This window comes from Taudactylus pleione, unplaced genomic scaffold, assembly GCF_031769625.1.
Source record: "Taudactylus pleione unplaced genomic scaffold, aTauple2 ptg000329l, whole genome shotgun sequence".
Classification (NCBI taxonomy): domain Eukaryota; kingdom Metazoa; phylum Chordata; class Amphibia; order Anura; family Myobatrachidae; genus Taudactylus; species Taudactylus pleione.
Window position 1 is genome coordinate 747,515 of NW_028284730.1, and position 23,660 is coordinate 771,174.

The 23,660-nt window shown below is 45.5% G+C and overlaps 1 protein-coding gene across 2 annotated transcripts; it reads right to left on the minus strand.

Annotated features, from left to right (window-relative positions):
- Positions 1-6,972: 6,972 nt before the first annotated feature.
- LMAN2L (lectin, mannose binding 2 like) lies at positions 6,973-22,313 on the minus strand. Of its 2 annotated transcripts, XM_088443277.1 has the most exons (9): positions 22,050-22,313; positions 19,044-19,162; positions 18,296-18,413; positions 18,099-18,181; positions 15,422-15,448; positions 14,019-14,180; positions 13,475-13,589; positions 9,254-9,373; positions 6,973-9,135 (listed from the first exon to the last, which is right to left on the minus strand). In XM_088443277.1, exons 1-9 carry the CDS (start codon positions 22,207-22,209, stop codon positions 8,993-8,995), a joined length of 1,047 nt encoding a protein of 348 aa, XP_088299403.1. In that variant the 5' UTR covers positions 22,210-22,313; the 3' UTR covers positions 6,973-8,992. The 2 variants fall into 2 exon arrangements, with proteins under 2 accessions (XP_088299403.1, XP_088299404.1); XM_088443278.1 differs by lacking the exon at positions 15,422-15,448.
- Positions 22,314-23,660: the final 1,347 nt, after the last annotated feature.

Sequence of the window (23,660 nt, forward strand, 5' to 3'; positions counted from 1 at the left end):
CGAGCCATCTACAGAGCTCTCACTCTGGCTCAGGATATTCTTCAGGGCAGGCCAGTACAAGTGCAGTCCGACAACGCCACGGCCGTGGCCTATCTCAATCTCCAAGGAGGCACTCGAAGGCAGACAATGGCAGAAGTGTCCCACATTCTCACATGGACTGAATGCCATCTCCACCGTATTCATCCCGGGAGTTCTCAATTGGGAAGCAGATTTCCTCAGCCATCACAACGAGCATGCAGGAGAGTCTTCTGGATGTAGACTCCATTCAGTTCCTGGTGGACAAATGGAGTCTGCCGGATGTGGATCTCATGGCCTCAAGACACAACAACAAACTTATATATAGTATATGGAACCAGGACAGGGGACCCCGGATGCAGCCTTTGTGGACGTATTGTCAGTGAAATGGACCTTCCATTTGGCATATCTCTTTCCCCCAATATCCCTGCTTCGAGTTCTTTGAAACTTAAAACAGGAAGGGGGCACAGTCCTGTTGATAGCTCCGGCTTGGCCCAGATGCCATTGGTACTCCGATCTTCAAAGTCTCTCCATAGACGTTCCTCTTCACATTCCTCTACGAGTAGACTCCAATTATTCTCTGGAAAAATTTTTTTTTCAAATATAACTTTTATTAATTAAATTTCTTAAAAGGATTTTATTACTTGGTCCAAAATTAGGCAAAATATATAAATTAAAATAAAAAAAATGTGTATACATATTTTCTACATATGTGGTTTTAAAATGGCACCTGCCGTCGGTCTGTTTCACACGTTTTATTTCAATACAGAGTATTAATTGGTTTATGAATGCAGCTTTCTTAGTGTATTCCCAGTGCTTATACTTCAACATTGGGCTTTTTATTATTACAGTATCTTCACTAAAGCTCCATGTACACACAATGTTCTACCTCCTCAGCTTGTCAATATTGCCGCGATGCATAATCAGTCATGCTGCATATACAACTCCCCGTTAAGCCCGGTATGACATGTATATTGTTAAATACATTTGTTAAACGTGTTGTAGCATTTGATAGTGCTATAGACCGGCGAGCGTTTCGCCAGAAGGCTGCTTTATCAAGGCAGCTTTAGTGAAGACTGTAATACGGGCAAACACACATCCAATAGCATGGATACAATTGTGTGTACCAGCTAATTCCTTAGAATAAAGGGAAACTAATGAACCAAAATATACAGTGACTAGGATTGCATGATAGAGGTGTTGTGATAAAATCTACAATTGAGACATACTTGCAATATAGTCTGTTTCAGGAGTGTTAGAGATTTGCAGTTAGGACATAAAGCTACATATATTATATGATTCCAAAAGACACAAAAAAAATATATATATATATATATATATATATATATTAAAAACTGATATTTAAAGTCATTGGACAATAATAAAGTCAACACTGAGACTTTAAAGATAAAACTGTATCAGCTGGAAAGACAAGCATAAAGTGTGGAGAATAATAGTTGTTGTCCGATATGTCCCGCAAAAATTAAAGCATTGAATCTTCACTAAAAGCACCTGATGCTATATCTCACCCAGTTATAAAAGGGACACATCTACACTGGTGTCTAAAATTGCAGACACATTTTGACCTCTGTTTATTGTGTTGAATTCAGCATTACATTTCCTTTAAACACAATAAACAGAGGTCAAATATTTGCATTACAAGGGAAGTTATGCAGTGAAAACAACACTTAGGGTGAAAATCCCTGTGTACTTATGATGTTACTGTCCTATCAGTATTTTGCTGGGTATCTTTTATTTTTCAAGACAGCAGCACAGTGACGTGGCATTGAGCCAATGTTTGGCGCTGTTCCTTCTTTATTATGTGGTCCCATGAGACAATTCTAGCCTCAATTGTCTTTTATTGGATGGATGCCTCATATGTACCAGTTGTTTCAAACAAAACCACAAATGTTCTATGGGGTTCAGGTCTGGACTGTTCTCTGGCCATCCCAGCACCTGCATGTCATTCTCCGTGAACCCCTTTTTGCATATCTGTGCAGTGTGGCAGGGAGCTGAATCCTGATGGGGAAAAAATGGGGCATTATCTGGGAAAAGATCCCTGATAGAAGGTAGACGTTTTGGTTGTAGGATGGTGTCAATGTACTTTCTGCTGTTCAGTGTGCCATCTATGACATAAAGGCGGCCTACAGGATCTGCTGTCATACATGCCCAGATCATAACACTTGTAGGATTCTTTGTTGTCGCTTGAATGCAATCTGGATGTACCTCTTTCCCAATGCGACGTCTCACATATTTTCTCCCATCACTGCCTAATATCGATATCTTAGTTTCGTCACTCCATATCACTTGTTTCCACTGACCTTCTGTTCATGCAATGTGTTCTTTTGCCCACTGTATTCGTTTCTGCCACTGTTTTTTTTTTTTTTATTCAGCAATGGCTTTATTCGGGGAATCCTACCTTTTAGGCCAACCTCCATTAGTCTTCTCCGTACCGTTCTTGCACTGACAAAAACACCAGTTGCACTCAGGTCACTGCTAATGGCCGCAGATGACATCCATCTGTCCCTGACACAAATTTGTTTTATTCTCCTGTCATCAACAGCTGTCGTGCACTTTTTCCAGCCTTTTCCTTCTTTGTTTTGTATAGATTGTGTTTCCTGATAGCGTAAACAAAACTGTCATACTCCTGATGTTGTCACATTCCCACCAACTTCTCTTGTAATTGCTGCATACGAAAGACCATTTCCATGTAACACCACAATCCTGGAACTCTTCCTGGGTGAGCAGTCACCACTTTGCCTGGACGACATTGTTGTATTTATTTTTTTACACCGTCGTTAGCCCTAAACAATACACAAACATCCAACCATAATTGCACTTCAGTAACCAACTTTATTCTGCAAAATGAAACAGCCAAACTGACCTTTCCCACCTTTGAACATGACCTTGCATCTGCTCATAAACCACAGCTGATTGGTCCTCAGAACAACAATTCCGATTGGCTGGAAGTAGCTGTTACTACAATCCGCTTCTTGAATCTCACGCATCTGTGCGTCTTTGTCTGACTGAAAGTAGCATAACTTCCCTTGTTGTAATGCAAATATTTGATCTCCTTTTTATTGTGTTGAATTCAGCATTAAATTTCCTTTCATTTGATATATGAATCATTGCACTGCGTGAAGTGTAACAGGTTTTTATAAGCATTCAAAGTTGAAAAACATTCAAATTTCAAAAAGTGTCCGCAATTTTGGCCACCACTGTAGATGTGTAGAGGATTATAACTTAAGCCCAAATGTTGAAGTATAAGCATTGGGAATACACTAAGAAAGCTGTATTCATAAACCAATGAATACTCGGTATTGCAATAAAACACGTGAAACAGACCGACGACCGGTAGCATTTTAAAACCACATTTTCTACATATGTATACACATTTTTCTTTAATTTTTTTTAATTTTAATTTATATATTTCACCTAATTTTGGACCAAGTAATAAAATCCTTTTAAGAAATTTAGTTAATAAAAATTCTATTTTAAAATATCAACCCAATGAGTGTACCAGACATGAATCTTATCTTTTTCTTTTGTTCTTTCAATTTATGCCAATCATAAGATTATCAGGGAGCACCTTCATATGCATTAAAAAATGATGTTCTAAGAAATATTGATGAAGTCTTTGGGTCATTGCGAACCGATAAAATATAAATTCTCGGAATAGGTTTTTTATATATCTCCATGTCTACATCCGGACCTAGCCAGTCTGTCTTTAACGCCTTGGCTCTTGAGACATCCCTCCTAACAGCTAAGGGATTTTCCAGCTCTGTGGTCCAGACCATGTTCAGGGACTGTAACCGGCTTCAGCCAGGACTTAACAGAATATGGCATACATATTTCCAATGGTCTGGTCCGAGAAACTAATGAGCCTCAAGTTTTTAAGGTGCCTAGAATTCTGGCCTTTCTTCAGGCTGGATTGGATCTAGGCCTCCACCTAGCATCTCTGAAAGTGCAACTCTCTGCTTTGTCCATCTGGTTCCAGCGCAGAGATACTCCTATACCGGATGTTCACACCTTCCTGCAAGGTGTTCTACGTATACTGCCTCCCTTTGTCCCTCCTGTGGCTCCATGGGATTTGGTAGTGGTGCGCCAAGCACTTGAAGAACCTCCATTCGAACCCCTGGAATCAGTGGATGTCAAGTGGCTCACTGCGAAGACTCTGTGCCTGATTCAGAGCCGGACACTCTGACCAGAGCGCTCGCTCTGAATCAGGGCCCTCCTACCTAAACTTGGAGCGGCCTTTTGGACGCTCGCATAGCTGTGGGTTATCACCCACAGCTTATGCGAGCGTCCATGATGATGGTCACGATGTTCAAGACCATCGGGCTTGCGACGAGACCCTGCGGTAGGGTCTCGCTGCCGCAAGCCCTGGAGTGATTTTGGCTCTATCAGAGCCAAAATCACTCAGCCGGACCCAGACGGTAGGTGTTCCCATGGGAACGCCCCCCAAAGGGAACATGCTGTCACTCACCATCGACAGCACGCCCCCTTTGGTGCGAGACCCCGAGCGACGGATTCCCCGTCGCTCGCCGGGGCTCGCGTATGACGGAGCTCCCTCCGTCGTGCGCATGCGCATTTGGGCACCATTGACCCGCTTGCGAGCGGGTCAGAATCAGGCTCTCTGTTTCTTCTGGCTATTGCGTCTGCCCGTAGGGTATAGGATTTAGGGACGCTTTCCTGTCGCTCCCCCTTTTTAATCTTTCATCGAGACAGGGCTGTTCTTAGAACACACCCGAGCTTCCTTCCCAAGGTGGTTTCTCATTTCCACCTAAATGAGGAAATTGTGGTTCCGGCCTTTCAATCACCAGACCTCTCAGCAGGCGATACCTCTTTGGATGTGGTCAATGCTCTGAAGAAGATCTATGTGGACCGTACTACTTCCAACAGGAAATCGGACTCCCTCTTCGTCCTATATGGATTCCACAAGAAGGAATGGCCAGTTAACAGACTCTGGCCAGATGGATTCACATGACTATCTCACAGGCTTTACACGCAGTCTAACCTTCGTGTGCAGATTACAGTACCTGTTCATTCTACTCGCTCTGTGGGTCACGGCGTGGCACCTCAGCTGCAAGCTATGCAGGACGCCCTCCTGGTCTTTTGTCCACACCTTTTATGCCTTTGATACATTTGCCTCTCAGGAGAACTCTACACCTGAAGGGAGCATTCTATCAGCTCAGGAGAGTTCCTGCCCTTGAACAACTGTTCTGGGATATCCCCATTGGCTCCCTGTGGAGCCCTATGAACAGTGAAGAAAAGGAGAGTCATGGTAAAACTTACCTTGGTTAACCATCTTTCTTCCAGTCCATAGGGTCCACAGGGCAGCCACCCTGACGCACCTGGCTTCTATGGGTTTCTTCTCTATTTCACTTGTTTCCTTCTGTGTAACAGTGTGATTCTTCAGTGTACCAGTCTTCCTTCTCTCCTCTCCTGCCTTGGGCTTGTTAACAAAACTGAGTTGCCCTCAGGCTGTGGGCGGGGTATAGGGGGAAGAACCGAAGCATCCTGGGATTGAAAAGCTTTGCTGTTGGTGTCTGGTCCTCCAGTTCCCATCTACACCCCATTGTCTCCCTGTAGACCCTATGGACTGCGAGGAAAGAGTTAATAAAAAGGTAAGTTTTACCATAACTCTCCTTTTTAAAAAGAAAGGTAAACAGGAGTTTGAGCTTTAAAAGTCCTGTAAAGTTTATGCTGTTTTTACATAATTGCCGGTATGACGTGATTACATCATCCAGCCCGACCCACTCCTGGGGCCGAGAGTCAGAAAAACATTTTTGTAAAGCTCCCCCCTCCTTTAATTTGAACCTACTTGAACTTAGCAGTGATGGGGTGAATATCCTAGTATTTTACATTAGATGATAAGGTATCTATCTTATGCCCCTTTCACACTGCCAGCAATAACCTGGGTTATTTTGCATGAACAGCAGCAACCCAGGTTACTGTGCAGTGTGAAAGGGGCCCAGTTAAAATAACCTAGCATTTCAACCTGGGTAACTAACGTGCAGGGTTGAACATGGGTTCAACCTGGCTCGCAGTGCAGTGTGAATGGGTAACCCGGGTCGATTTGATCTGGGTCTCCCTTTCACAGCATAGGAAGAGCCGGCGCTTGGAGATCTGCAAGCGCCGGCTTGGCACATGACAGCGTAAAGTCAATGAGCCGGGTCAGGCCGCCAGTCTGAAAGGTGTCGCACCAGTGTACAAAATCCTGGGTGCTACCTGGGAATGCAGTGTGAAAGGGGTATTACTGGCTAATCCTGGGTCCTGCAAATAAATAAACAATTATCAGAACATGGTTTATTGAAATACACAAGCAGAGAGGAAATAAAGGCAGCAGAAGACACATATCCACATTCACAGTATAAAATTCAGTGCCGAACCCGGACAGATTGTCTCCCTGAGTCAGAAATGGGCACGATCCCCTATATAATACATGTATATAAGAATAGACAGTCTGCTGTTTTCCAGCTGTAGGATTCCACCTCAGCATGGGCCCAGACCTTATGTAAGTGCACTGTCCAGCGGATGATGGTTCAGAATAGCGAGAGTCACTGATATTTTATTTAGTTATTTTTACAGGTTTTCCCCTCCTATAAATAGTACACATCCAAAGACATCTATAACAAGTCAGTAAGGCATCGACCATCGGAATAATAAAACACAATTCAGTATTGTATAGATGATGATTGAATCATTCTCCCATGTATTGCAGATTGCTTGTGATATAGGTACAAGACAGCATGGACAGGTGATCAATAGTTCCCAGAGACCATACATAAATAGATTCCATTACAGAACACAAAGTGGCCAAGTTATCAGTTGGAAGGGTCTTCTCACCACAACCAGACATGAGAGGTAATCCACCCTGGTAAAGTACGATGTGCCATTAATAGTGTAAGGGAGAGGAACACGTGTAATGATTGGAGGGCACCCGTTCATACAGTAACGCTGTCAGTAGAAAGGTCACTGACTAACAATCCTATTACATGGATTTGTATAGAGACTGTATATAATAAATAGAATATGAGCAATTATGTAACAATGAGCCCAGATGGGCAACAGGCAGTAATGGAATAATTAAGTGCAGCTCTCACAACCAGTCCATTGTACTGGGCCCTATGTGAGGACTCCACCAGCAGAACACGTTGCCTACTAGTAGCCAAGAGCTGCCGCTAAGGAACAGACATTTAATCGTGACCTTATAACTTGGCAGGCCTACACCAAATAGTGCCTAATGAAAACCATTACAAAAGCAAACATAAGGGACCAGCATAAGAGTGTTTAGTGCAGCTGAAGAGATATCGCATGTGCAGGAATTCCCAGATTTGCCATTTAATTTGGGCTGGCATCTTCTGTGTGCGTCTGAAGCCTTACACTAGGAGATGACGCTTCTCTACAGATCAACTCCATGCATGGAACATATGATCAAGAGATTTCAGCACACAGATGTCTAGTGTGTGAATGTTTGTGGGATCTCTTGATGATTGTGTAGCTTATATTTTATTAGTTTTCCCATCACTACCACCAAAGCAAATCCAAGGGAAGATCCTGGAGTCAGTGATGAGAAGCATGGGGGTAAGCAGCAAGTGATATGCACGCTTAGTATATATGTATACATACTGAGGTTTATTTTTATTCCACCTGTGACTGGAACATATTTCCCTGGCCTCATATATGCATAGGTTCAGCCGAGAGTTATGGCAACACAGGCACTAAACAGCAATGGACTTTATGACTGCGATCCGTACACAAGCAGCGGGTTTCTCTGTACCCAGATCACATTCTACAGGCAGTAATGAGAGGGCTGTAAGTCTTACATAGTATAACAGATTGGATATGCCATTAGGGGCCGATCCAAGCAGCCGCATGGTTTTAGCTCACAGGTCAAGTGCCCAAAGCTTTTCATCTATTTCCCGCAGTAAGCCATAGCTGCCGGGTTGAGTGCCTGGAGCTATGCAATTGCACCCGCACATAGCCCAGTAAGCACTAGTTAATACAGATTTCTGTTTGCACCTCCAGAGAAAGAAATCTGAGTTAAGCGCGCCCTCGGGCAGTAACTGAATAGCTCCGGGCACTAAAATGTGAAGCTGAAGCTCCGCGGCAAACGGAATCTGCTCCAGGGTGTTTTAGAGGTCACAGTTTCCTTCCGATACAGGAACAGCTTTTTGACAACTGCGATCTGATACAACCGGAAACAAACATTTACATTTCTCATCACACGGACAGATTTATGACAAACTGATGCTATTTTATAAACTCGCGCTACGTTTTGAAAAACAAATATTTGATCTGTCAGTCATATCACACAAGGACACTCGGCACCGTTGTGCACGCCGGCATGGTCTTTGGGTAGATGCAGCTTTGTTTTTTTAGGCAATTAAAAAAACAAAAATACAACAAAACTAAATTCATGTTGATTGTTGTGTGATGGCGATTTGGTTACACAGCATTAGGAAACCAATATTAAAATAGAAGTTGTGTGGATGGACGAGAAAGTGAATTTGGCCTGGTGCTATTGTTCTTCACCTGTACCATTCACTACACAGGAGGCAGACACAACAGGGTGAACTAAAACTCTTTCAAATTCATTATGGGCGTGAGTGATGACAGCAGTGACTAGTGAATGATAGGCAGCATTCTCATAATAGTGGTACAACAGAGTGCCTATCCCCCGCTGTGTGTAGGTGACGGGCACGCTTCATTCACACACAAATGTGAAAACTTAGGATCTTATACAGATAGAGAAGTCTTCAGTAGCAGCTTACAAAAAACAAACAAACCAGTGTTTAAAACAAAGAAAGACTTTGAACAAGAGGCAGACGAGCATAGTCCGCTACATATCTTGCCACAAGCTGGAAGGACTCGTATTCTGACCCATTCACAGAATGACTCTCCGCCACCGGCATCGGTTTGCAAGTCCTAGCAGTGCGCCAAGACCCAGTAAGTGGCTAGCATCCCTATGCTATCAGTAGAAATGCTTCCGACTTCTTTCCTGCCACTTGTTGTACACGATGAGCAAGATAACGCCAGCAAAGATTAATCCAATTAGTGAGAAGAAGACGATGAGGAACAGTGCTAAACCGCTCATAGACTCCGCAGGATCATCCACTAGGAAAAAGGGGGAAAAGTAACAGGTGTTATGGAATACACAGCACAGGAGGGAACAATATAGATGAGCAACTAGAATAAGTACACCGAATACTACAAGGCAGAAAAGCACAGTCACCTCCTGGTAGTTTCATGTTGTCCACGCTGGGTATGAAAACCTCCTTGTCCATTTTCTCCTCTCCAGGCGAACGCTCCACAGTGATCTGGTACAATTTCAGAGAGATGATGTCATGGTTGTCTGCGCAGAGGATTGGACAAGGTCAACAAGATACATTACTGTATTGACTCAATTATAAAGCCGGCATGTAAATAGAATAGCTGCCTCTAAATGAGTTATATCTATGCTGCTCATTTGCATACTGGACAAACCTGGAGAGTCAGGAAATGACGACATTGCTTTGCTAGCACGGTAACGGTCTCCTGCAGGTGGCTGGACGTGCCGCACACAACTCATCACAGCACTGCAGTCTGCATTATTTTGGAAGTGAGCGGGACTTGCACCACTTGCCAGGAAGTGGTGGCTTATCCAATCAGCTGTCTTCTGACATAAGCAGAGTTGTCAATATAGGTTTTACTATGGAGAGAGGGGGGGGGGGGAGCCTTTTCCAAATAATCTAACTACTGCTTAGGTTAATATGAGCACATTTCAAAGTGGTGCGATGACACAGCAGAGGATGAGCTAGACACTGAGGGATAATAGGGTTATAATGATCTCTAGCAACTTTAGTAAACTGAATTAACCTTTAGTCACTTGAAAGTTGACTGAATTACCATGTGATCTGCATACTAATGATTCAGGATGGCTTTTACAGGGTTGCACACAAGGCGGGACATGTCTGAAAAGAAGAAGCCGTCAGTGCTTTACAGGGCAGCGAGTGGCCAGAACCAATAAATGCTGCTTTAGGTCACTCTGCCCTCATTCTCTCCCTTTTCAATCTTCTCCTGTGGGATTACTACAAAAAGCATTGACTGCTATTTGCCACAAGGGGGCGTACAGGTACTACTGAGTAACTAAAGCTGGGCATCCACTATACAATTTTCTGTCAGATATCTGTCCAATCTGGCTGGTTGGAATGAAAACCTGGTAATGTATGGGACAGGGGAAGAACTAGCATTGCACCGGGGCCCGCTGTGGTGCATAACCACTACTGCACCGCCACTAGTCCCCCGGGCCCCACAAGTGTAGGGCAGACTGCAATGAGAGCGGTCTGCCCTACACAGTTTACAAACACACAGCTGCCAGCGGCGGCTGTGTGTTTGTAATAGCAGCCGATGAGAGTCAGACAGACTCATTGGCTGCTGCGTTGTCCACGGAGGGAGCCGGCTGGAGCTCATTCATGAACTCCGTCTTCCGGCTCCCTCTGCAGCGGGTGATGGGAGAGACGTCACGTCATATCGTCTCTCTCATCCCATGGTGCAGAGCGAGAGCGGGCCGGGAGGAGCGTCTGGACAGCGGCAGTCGTCGGCAGGAGCAGGGATCAGGTAAGTTGTGTGGTTTTTTTGTTTGTTTATGTAAGGGGGCACTTGCACAGCATAAGGGGAGGGGGTGCTACTATGGGGGATTTGGCACAGCATATGAGCTACTGCGGGCACTTTATAGGGTGGGAGGGCGCTACTATGGCCACTGTATAGGGAGGACCACTACTGGGGGCACTGCATAGGGGGGAGGACCACTACTGGGGGCACTGCAACTGAGTGAACTGCATAGGGGGGGGGGGGACCACTACTGGGGGCACTGCAACTGGGTGAACTGCATAGGGGGGGACGACTACTACCGGGGCCACTGCATAGGGGGGGACGACTACTACCGGGGCCACTGCATAGGGGGGGACGACTACTACCGGGGCCACTGCATAGGGGGGGACGACTACTACCGGGGCCACTGCATAGGGGGGGACGACTACTACCGGGGCCACTGCATAGGGGGGGACGACTACTACCGGGGCCACTGCATAGGGGGGGACGACTACTACCGGGGCCACTGCATAGGGGGGGGGGGACTACTACCGGGGCCACTGCATAGGGGGGACTACTACCGGGGCCACTGCATAGGGGGGGACTACTACCGGGGCCACTGCATAGGGGGGGACTACTACCGGGGCCACTGCATAGGGGGGACTACTACCGGGGCCACTGCATAGGGGGGACTACTACCGGGGCCACTGCATAGGGGGGACTACTACCGGGGCCACTGCATAGGGGGGACTACTACCGGGGCCACTGCATAGGGGGGGACTACTACCGGGGCCACTGCATAGGGGGGGACTACTACCGGGGCCACTGCATAGGGGGGGACGACTACTACCGGGGCCACTGCATAGGGGGGGACGACTACTACCGGGGCCACTGCATAGGGGGGGACGACTACTACCGGGGCCACTGCATAGGGGGGGGGGACTACTACCGGGGCCACTGCATAGGGGGGACTACTACCGGGGCCACTGCATAGGGGGGACTACTACCGGGGCCACTGCATAGGGGGGACTACTACCGGGGCCACTGCATAGGGGGGACTACTACCGGGGCCACTGCATAGGGGGGGACTACTACCGGGGCCACTGCATAGGGGGGACTACTACCGGGGCCACTGCATAGGGGGGACTACTACCGGGGCCACTGCATAGGGGGGACTACTACCGGGGCCACTGCATAGGGGGGACTACTACAGGGGCCACTGCATAGGGGGGGACTACTACAGGGGCCACTGCATAGGGGGGGACTACTACAGGGGCCACTGCATAGGGGGGGACTACTACAGGGGCCACTGCATAGGGGGGGACTACTACAGGGGCCACTGCATAGGGGGGGACTACTACAGGGGCCACTGCATAGGGGGGGACTACTACAGGGGCCACTGCATAGGGGGGGACTACTACAGGGGCCACTGCATAGGGGGGGACTACTACAGGGGCCACTGCATAGGGGGGGACTACTACAGGGGCCACTGCATAGGGGGGGGACTACTACAGGGGCCACTGCATAGGGGGGAACTACTACAGGGGCCACTGCATAGGGGGGGACTACTACAGGGGCCACTGCATAGGGGAGCAAATGACAATCGTCCATTTGCTCACAAACACTGGAAAATAACCAATTTGTGTAAATAACCATTTTTGGCTAAAAACACACAAATGTAACCAGACGGTGTAATGGTTAGCGTTACTGCCTCACAGTACTGAGGTCATGGGTTTGATTCCCACCACGGCCCTACCTGTGTGGAGTTTGTATATTCTCCCTGTGCTTGCATGGGTTTCCTCCCACACTCCAAAAATATACTGGTAGGTTAATAGGGTCCAAACATAAATTAACCCTAGTGTGTATGTGTGTGAGCACGTGATAGGGAATATAGATTGTAAGCTCCACTGGAGCAGGGACTGATGTAAATGGCCAAATATTCTCTGTAAAGCTCTGCGAAATATGTGTGCGCTATATAATAACTGGTAGTAATAAATAAACAATTTTTGTTGTCCTTTTTTCAGTGTTTAAAACCATATGATGGACTGTCATTTGCTCCCATACATTACCAGGTTTTCATTCCAACCAGCCAGATTGGACAGATATCTGACAGATCATTGTATAGTGGATGCCCAGCTTAAGTGTGTGATTCCTAGCTACAACTGGTACAGGGCCTGCGTCAGTAAGGCTGGCTATTGCGATTACGCACGCAGTCTCACTGTAATCTAATGATTGCAATCACAATGCCGTCGCAGCCTAACATAAGGACGCCCCCTTACCTTCCGCACATCCGTAATACTTAGCAAGACTGCAAAACCATCGGTACAATCGAATAGCATCGCAGCCTCATGCACACTTGCACAATCCCTAACCTTACTAACAGCCATGCACGCCATCAGGCCTCAGGCTGCGTAGGGCATCACAGTGGATAATTTATGCACGACCCTGCAACGGCGTTCAAACACACTGGCAAGCCTGCGTTTCGCCGAGCACCCCCCCCATTCCCGAGCACCCCCAACCTTTCACTCTGCGTTGGGCCTGCGCAGTCCTGATTGCAGTGAAGTCTTCACACACTGCGATGTATACGCAGAACGCAACAATCGGCCGATTGCATGCGTAATCGCAGTTGCGATCGGTAGTGAATCAGGCCCATAGTCGGACTTTGGACCTAAATATTGCATGTTCCCACACTAGGGGGGTAATTCAGCCTCAGACGGAGCTAAACCTGTATCTGCGATAGCTGTAATATGGTAATGCAGTATTAGGCGTCCCGCCTGGTACTTACACTATATTGTTTAAAAGTGCAATAGATTACAATTCAATAACATATGAAATAAAAAAATGGAGTAATACTTTCCTCTCATATCTATATACTTATTCTTACCTGTCAGATCTCCAGTTACTGCAGAAGTCCCGAAGTAATATCCACGGGGAAGACGCACACCAGGTACATCCAAGCAATCCCTCCATTCCTGTTTTCCATCAATATCAATCATGATCTGCAAATAGAGAGAGTGCAGGACAGAGATAGTGGATGAAATGTCCTACAGTGCATCCGGAAAGTATTCACAGCGCTTCACTGTTTCCACATTTTGTTATGTTACAGCCTTATTCCAAATGGAATAAATTCATTTTTGTCTTCAAAATGCGACACACAATACCCCATAATGACAACGTGTAAAAAGTTTTTTTGCACATTTAAAAAAAAAACAAAAACAAAAAAACCTAGGAAATCACTTCTACTTAAGTATTCACAGCCTTTGCCATGTAGCTCAAAATTGAGCTCAGGTGCATCCTATTTCCACTGATCATCCTTGAGATGTTCCTGCAGCTTAATTGGACACAAGTGGGATGAGGAACTACAAAGTGGTGCAGAACGATATGAGACAGGGCAGGAAAACTCTCCTGGAATACAGTAAAAGTCTTACCGTGAGTCTGCGCTTGACATAGCGGATGACAAGAAAAGTGTCATGGTTGAGGTTCCTCACCATGGCCGTGCAGCCCCCCAGCTCTGTAGGACGCCCATCCCGGCTATGATCGTAAGTCAGTGACCCGTTGCTCACCATAGCAGACACAAAAGGAAATACGCGCTGGTAAGAAGACAAGACCATAAATGGTAATTACATAACCTTGCACCAGATAAAATACAATCAGAGCCCAAACAGTTATTCCTATAGCACAGTGCCACACAATGCTAGCCGATGGCTCCAATATTATTTTGTTCTCCCCGTTATTTGGTCAATGACGACTGCAGAAGAGCTAGGCGCATAGGGATGGATAAATGGAGCGGAACAAATCAGCCAGCAGCTCAAAAGTACAAAACCTAATCTAGCATTGATCCAAATAGATAACGAAGACAAACAAGAGAGGTCTGTGTAAAGGTGCCCATCCACTAATAAGACAGACATGAGAGCACGATTACAACATTGTAATCATGCTGTCGTTTCTATGTCTATTGATGTGCCTATACTGAACGTTTACTCGTTCGGCCTAGGCATGAAATCACATGTGAGTGTCCAGCGTCATTAGGCTGTGACTGTTTGTTTCCCTTCGGCAGTGGTGTGAATGTCCTGGTACGAAGCTGAGCCGTGTGTTGCAGAGAGGTCTGCTTCTTGCAGAGAGCACAGGGAAGGCGGCAGCAAGAGCTGATTGCACCCAGCTCACTGTATATGTAAGGTGCTCTCTTCTTGTCATCCATTGCACCCCGTACATACTGAACCTGATGGGATAGTCAGGTTAACCAGCATGTACGGGCGATGATAGATGGCAAAAACGACCAGTGGGCACGCACATCGCTGATCATTATTGACATTTACATGCCCGATTTGTGGGCGATTAACAAGCGATTGCATGATAACGACGTCGTTATCGTGCAATCGCCTGTCAAAATCGCCTGGTGGATATGCCCCTTTAGACAAGGTGTTGGTGCACTGTATTATGTCCAACATAGTTTAATCTGCAAATTATAGCTGAAAAGCATAAAAATATATATGAAGTAGTTGGTGAAAACTCCATGTGCCATGAATGGGGCTGCTTGCGATATCACCAGGCTTGACGTGCAGCACATGAAACCCGATTACGTTGCATGCGACTGCAGGAGCGCATGTATCGCGCATACACACTGCACAATAGGTCATTACGAACTGACCAAAATGTAATGACATCATCCCAGTGTGTACCCAGCATTAGTGTGTACAGGGAGCTAAAGAAGGAAAGTCTGAGAAATGAGACCTAAAATATAAACCAGTATCATCATTATTATAACATACACTAACACTACAGCCAGTCAGACAGGAGGCAGGCAGGTGTGAGAGAGATGTAGATGCTATACCTGGTTCCCTGCGGAGTACCGTTTCTTCTGAGACACCAATCCAGAAGCAGAGGAGAAAACAAACAATGCATCTCAGTAACACGCAGGACACAGGAGAGACTAGATCAGCCTTTATATATGCAAGTAAAAGGGTCAGATGTTCATTGCGTTTCTCTAGTCAATAAACCAGTCACCTGAGCTAGTACATGGTGATAGGTAGCCCCGTAATTGATGCATTATGGGCTGTCTATCATTAGTGTATTTTTCACATCAAAACCTCTGCTATTTAGTTGTATTATGCGCCGGCTTATAATGATCTAGTTTTGAGCCTTTACAATTGAATGAAGAATTCTGGGTAGTGACGTATTTTAATTAATACTTTATACATTACTTCCAGCTCCCCCACAGATTTATTTACATATAAAGCCTATTACAGACCATTGTTGGGCTCTGAAGCATACAAACTACAATAAGATGGTTGTTAATGTTTTTATTCTCTTATAATGTAAAGTCTCCTTTAGTTCAAATGCATTTTACTAACCGAATACATGATGTATACATAAGACCTCCCACATTCTACTACAACAGGTTGTCACGTGATACATGAGGTCTGCCACTATCCACTACAACAGGTTGCCATATTATATACATCTCCCACATTCCACTACAACAGGTTGCCACGTTATATACATGAGGCTCCCACATTCCACTACAACAGGTTGTCACGTTATACATGAGGTCTCCCACATTCCACTACAACAGGTTGTCACGTTATACATGAGATCTCCCACATTCCACTACAACAGGTTGTCACGTTATACATGAGATCTCCCACATTCCACTACAATAGGTGGACACGTTATACATGAGGTCTCCCACATTCCACTACAACAGGTTGCCACGTAATACATGAGATCTCCCACATTCCACTACAACAGGTTGCCACGTTATACATGAGATCTCCCACATTCTACTACAACAGGTTGTCACGTTATACATGAGGTCTCCCACATTCCACTACAACAGGTTGTCACGTTATACATGAGGTCTCCCACATTCCACTACAACAGGTTGTCACGTTATACATGAGGTCTCCCACATTCCACTACAACAGGTTGTCACGTTATACATGAGATCTCCCACATTCTACTACAATAGGTTGTCACGTTATACATGAGATCTCCCACATTCCACTACAATAGGTTGTCACGTTATACATGAGGTCTCCCACATTCCACTACAACAGGTTGCCACGCTATATACATGGTTCTCCCACATTCCACTACAACAGGCTGCCACGTTATACATGAGGTCTGCCACTATCCACTACAACAGGTTGCCATATTATATACATCTCCCACATTCCACTACAACAGGTTGCCACGTTATATACATGAGGCTCCCACATTCCACTACAACAGGTTGCCACGTTATATACACGAGTCCTCCCACATGCCACTACAACAGGCTGCCACATTCTATACATGAAGTCTCCCACATTCCACTACAACAGGCTGCCACATTCTATACATGAGGTCTCCCACATTCCACTACAACAGGTTGTCACGTTATACATGAGGTCTCCCACATTCCACTACAACAGGTTGCCACGTTATACATGAGATCTCCCACATTCCACTACAACAGGTTGCCTTATTATATACATGGTCTCCGATATTCCACTACAACAGGTTGCCACGCTATATATACACACACACACACACACACACACACACACACACACACACACACACACACACACGAGTCCTCCCACATTCCACTACAACAGGCTGCCGCGCTATATACACGCGTCCTCCCACATTCCACTACAACAGGCTGCCGCGCTATATACACGCGTCCTCCCACATTCCACTACAACAGGCTGCCACGTTATACACAAGTTCTCCCACATTCCACTACAACAGGCTGCCACGTTTAATACACACACACACGAGTCCTCCCACATTCCACTACAACAGGCTGCCACGCTATATACACGAGGCTCCCACATTCCACTACAAAAGGTTGCCACGTTATATACACAAGTCCTTCCACATTCCACTACAACAGGTTGCCACGTTATATACACGAGTCCTCCCATATTCCACTACAACAGGTTGCCACGTTATACACGAGATCAACCACATTCCACTACATCAGGTTGCCACGTTCGATACATGAAGTCTCATTCCACTACAACAGGCTGCCACGTTAGGAGGGAAGAGCTTCTGCAACTACACAGGCAGATTGTGGCTGACAGCTATAGACTTGATTTTCAGAAATGCACAATGTGGATTGGTTGATTCATACACAGAGGCGGGGTCAGAAATGTGGCAGTAACTCAGGACAGAAAACTAATTTAGACTTGAGACTATTTTCTGCTTTATAAAACACATCAAGTTTAACCCACGGTCCCTATTCTTACTCAGTAAGTTGTAGCCCGTGGGTGTAACTTGTTGGGCATGAAGTAGAGAACAGAAGCTGGGCTCATAAGCAGAAAGTACAAACTTGTGGCCGCATACATATGCTTGGCGGACTGTATGCTCCTCTTGGGCCATACATCACCCATCACGAATCTAGTACAAGTTGTCTGTTTGCTAAGGCTTACAACATGGTGCACCGGCAGTAAAGCCCCCAGGACCATGGAACTATACAGTAAAGGATTCTAGTAGTGACAAGAGGTCAGGAACACACGTACCTCATGCTGCTTCTCCTCATTTGGGTATGTGTCCACAAACACGCCTAGACCAACAAAATTGTCTTTACTTCCAAAGACAGGACCTGCAATGTGAAAAGGGTTCACGGTATGTACAGAACATATTTAATAAATATTACAAAAATAAGCATTTAAAATAAGATAAAATGAGAAGAGAAGAAATGAAAGGAAAATCCCACCTTGTTGCATTCGATCTTTGGTGTACCAGATGGCAAAGCCATCACCGTTTAGGTTTTTCTTGCCCTGTCCATGGACTTTGAAATGAACTTGTAACTCCCAATCTCTGAGATAACATGGCTGGAAATATATACATGCCATTATTACATTTACATCCCCACTAGATGCCTGCATGGATTTTGTCTTTGTATGTCTCTGTTTTATGTCCTCCCAAAAATCCTAATTATATAGAAAAGTATGAGCGCCAATTCACAAGTAGCATCACTAAGGTACAAAATGGCTGCCTCCACTCCGAGGACAATGACCTCCTAGCAGTTCCCCCTCTGTAATATTGCCCAAACTGGTGTAGTTTCACATTAAAAGGACTTGTGTCTGAAATTATAGTTATATAAGAGAGCTACTAAAGCCATTCATGATTATCTATTTAAAAAGATCCTGCAGAACTTGAGAGGCAACAACCTGCAGAGTGCTTCATGGACAGGAAGTCTGGTAGCGTGACTGAGACAAACAATGCTTTTCCCACAATCACTCATCTCCCTCACACACCTTTAGGTAGTCTGCGTTCCTGAAACATTTACAATAATATCTGTAAATTTGATTACTACCTCTAATAAGACAAATTGTAGCTGCAATTTAGTGGCCTCTAAGAATAACAAGAAATTGACCCTGGTTTTCAGCCTCACAATTCCCGATAGTAAATACCTGAGGGACATGGTCAGACAGTTACAAGACATGGGCTCCTATACCTACCATACGGTTCCAGACAGCCCCCTGTTTACTCTGAATGTCTGGTGTCAGGCGTATATACTGAGGAGTAACAAGCACATTGCCCATCAGATCCCATAATGATGATGAAGAGGAACCCACTCCTGAAATTAAATAATAATAATAATTATAAATTATATATATCTATCTGTGCAATAGCCAAAAAAATAATCAGATTCTCCATTAGCTTCCATCCATCTTTCTGACATTAGTGCTGTTATAGCACCACAAATGGCCTCATTAACTTCATACAGAAAGACAGATACTGAATCTGGGGCCAGGAAAGCTTCCAATGGGCTCATACCTGATGTCCCTATGCTTTCCTGACTGTAGTTAGTTACAACAACCTGTGCCTCAATTTGCCTCTCTCATTCATCCCCCTGTGCACAACCCTTCTCACACATCCTTACTCCATCTCCAATCTTCTACTATACGCTGATTACCCACTCCTGCATCTGAGATTTCTCCTGTGCTGCTCTCTTCCTCTGGAACTCACTCCCCCGTCCTATCAGACTATCTACCAAGCTAAATGGCTTCAAATGTGACCTGAAAATAAGCCTAAAAACCCTCCTCACACTCTTACTTCACGTATGCTGTCCTCCCTCCTCATCTCTTCCTAGTTCACTCATTTCACCTAGGGGAAGATGCATCAAGCCTTGGAGAGAGATAAAGTGGAGAAGTTGCCAAAAGCAACAAATCAGCTTCTGTCCTTTATCTAGCACTGTATATGAAATGACAGCTATAAAGGTGATTGGTTACTTCGGACAACTAGGCCACTTTATTTCTCTCCAAGGCTTGATACATCTCCCCCACATACTGTAAGCACTCATGAACAGGACCCTCCACCTTCCTAGTTCTCTCCCGTCATTATCTCACTGCGCTCCAACTCACAGTCAATGGCTCATTTCTGTCCGCCCTTCCCAGGGAACTAGTTTCATTGTCTGTTAGTATTCCTCAAATTACTGTCTGATTTATCACCATGCACTGTTTGAACCGTTTTTATGTAATTTGCTTTGTATAGCATCTACGCTCCCCCTCTCATTCACCCCCTCGTATATCCTATAAACTTCCCCTCTCATTCATGCCTTCCCATATAACATCTACACACCACCTCTCATTCATAACCTTGTATAGCCCCTACACTCACAAAAAGAAGAATTACAGATGCACAACTCCAACATTACTCATTATATATAATAATACATTATGCAATACATAGAGGTTTTGGCATAATCATGGCCATGGTTATGGGCCTACCCACCGCGCCCAGGTAACCTCTGAAGGTAGGTCCCTAACCTACTGGGGTTGAAATCCAGAGCGCAGGACACCCCCAAACCAGCCCAGCGGAGCCACCCCAGGGCATCACTCCAATAAGGAAAGGTGAAGTGTAAAACGGTGTAGGATAGATAAGAGCAGCTGCTGCAGCATATAGTAAGGTGAAAAATAAAGATGTGAAAATAATACATTATATATTAAACAAACAATAGAGATGCTAAAAGTGCAAGAAAGGAAAAATGTGTTTATAATGCGATGCCCTAAAGCAGCCCAACCAAAGCAATCCAGGGGACCCACGCCCCAAAAATCAAACTGCAGTATAAACATTTTTAGGACACCTAGATTGTGCCTCTTGTTAAAGTGCAGTCAAAATGCCAGATCCCTGCTTAAAACATCTTTATTTTTCACCTTCCTATATGCAGCAGCAGCTACTCTTATCTATCTCACACATCACCCTTCCTCATTAGAGTGATGCCCTGGGGTGGCTCCGCTGGGCTGGTTTGGGGGTGCCCTGCGCTCTGGATTTCAACTCCAGTATGTTAGGGACCTACCCTCAGAGGTTACCTGGGCGCAGTGGGTAGGCCCATAACCATGATTATGCCAAAACCTCTATTTATTTATTGCAAAATTCTATTGCAAAATGTATTATTATAAATAATTAGTAACGTTGGAGTCGTGCACCTGAATTCTTCTTTTTGTGTTTGCAACATTAGTCTCCAACATTTAGCACCTTCCAAAATAAATATATATTTAGGGTGTGCAGTCTAGGGCCCTTTTAAACATACCCCGTACACTCCACCTATAATTCATACCCCCATATACAATCTACTACTCTCCCACTCATTCATATTCCTGTATAATATCTACACTCCCCCTCATTCCTATCCACATATAATTATCTACACTCCCCTACTCATTCATACCTCTGTATAACATCTACACTCCCCCTTTCATTTATACCTCTGTATATCCCTCTACACTTCACCTCTCATTCATACCCCTCTGTATGGTATCTACACTCCTTTTCTCATTCATACCTCTGTATACCCCCTACACTCCCCCTATCAATCATACCTTTGTATACTCCCTACAATCCCCCTCTTATTCATACCCCGGTATACCCCCTACATTCCCTCTTATTCATACCCCCATATATTATCTACACTCCCCCTCTAATTTATATCTTTATAGCAGCTACACTCCTGCTATTATTTATACTCACATATCACACCCACTTTCATTCAGATCCCCCATATATGAAATACATTCCACTCTCATTCATCCCCCATACAGCATCTACACCCCCCTGCTCATTTATATCCTTGTTTGACATCTACACGCCCTCTCTTGTTCATACCTCTGTATAACCCCCTACACGCCCATTCTCATTCACTCCCCAATATAGCATCTACACTGCCCCTCTCATTCATACTCTCATATATCCCCTACACTGCCCCTCTCATTCATACTCTCATGTACTGCCCCTCTTATTCATACTTCAATATATCCCCTACACTGCCCCTCTTATTCATATAGCAATCTACACTGCTCTCTCATACATTCCTGTCCAGCATATAACCAGCTATAACGTAGACTCTTCACCACCTCATCGATCTTTCTAGTATCTTCTAGACAGGGCTCCCCGCTCCTAGCTCGGCTATATATCCCCCCGGGATTACTGTCCCCGGAGTCCTGTTCCAGTCTATGCCAGCTCACCTTGGTAAGGCTTACTCAGCGAATGCTCTCTCTTCAGATAATCCTCCGTCTGATCCGCAGCCGCCGTGCTCGGCAATACCGCCAACAGATGGAGCAAAATAACCCACGGAGCCAGCCGCCGACCCCTGGAGCGAGTAACCCGCATCGCCGCGTCCGCCATCTTGCTACTCCCGAGTTACTTCCGTTCCATCTCTGATCCTGAACCAGCCAATCAGACACAGCACCCGCGACGCGCTGACTGGACGCTCCCTGAGCACGGAGTGTTGTCATTGGCCAGTGGATAACGAATGGAAAGAGAGTGGGGTATTGTACTGTAAACCTGGCAGTTTGATTGGCTGCACGAGCAGACCCCGGCGGTTACCCGGGTTACATGGAGTTGTAATGTTTACTGACAGCTGCTCTCTCTGGGGAGTTTGCTTTGGTCCTCAGAGCTTACAGTCTGCAAGAGAGTGTACAGCTGGGGCCATTAGCAGCCATCATAACTCATTTGCCCATCTCATTTATTTATAACACTAAAGTGTTTGCCTCACAGGTAGAAACCCCAGTGTAACCCCTAGCCTATTGCTGCCAGTGCTGTCAATATTTTTATTTTGTTATTGTAACAAAATCTCATGGCAGGCCAGATTTTGTATTAGTATGTTGGGCTGCATGATCAGCCCTATGAAATACACAGGCAGTGTAATTGCCTGGTGCTTACAGACATGCAACATGCCTTTAGAATGTGTACTATATGGGCCTGATTCAGAGATGGACGCCTTGCATACATGTGTGCAGTTATCCAATGTCTCTTGTACTGCGCATGCATCCTAATTGTCTGCTCACAGATACGCAGCACAGAATCGGACGCAGTGTCTGAGAATATAAGCTGACGTGCCTGGGAGGTAACGGGGAGGGGGGAGGGGCAAAGTTAGCGCAGGTGCGTAGCTGAAAGCGGCTGTGTTTGAAAGACACACAGTTGCTCACACAGGAGGCCGTACTAAGAAGGGGAAACTGCATCTGCCATTGGGCCGGTGCGTCTAAATACGCACAGTAATGGAAATGCAATGTCTTAAGATAAGACGATACAAGTGGGCATAATTGTTTGAAAGTCAGAAGTGGCATTAGTATAAAGACAGCCCTCAGAATCAGATGAACTCTTTTATTGCATACAGCGGCGTTATATACACTGCAGAAATCTCCTGGTGAGAATTCCCACCCGAGCTTCTCCCATTACACCAAACTTTCTCATATATTCCAATATAATTTAATACTGGCTGCCCAAATTTGTACGTACCCCTCCACATTAACACCCCCCATGAATTTAGCAGGCCTGACGTCAAAGGGGGACATATGTACTGGTCCCCGAGCTTCTGAGGGACCCCAGCTTCTCACTGGACCACCACACAGATATTCATTGGGCTGTCCCTGGATGATGCCAGTATGTCTGTGGGAGGCTCAGCTCGCTCCCAGAGCCAATGGTAGCAGGGTGTTCCAGTGGCCAGTCAACCAAAGCAGAATGGAATGTATTGCTGACAGGACAGAACAAGTGTTTGCAAGAGAATTGCTGAGTCTCAGAGCTACCGGTTACAGTTAAATGACAGTAAGCAGGAGCCTCCAGCACCAGTAAGGGTT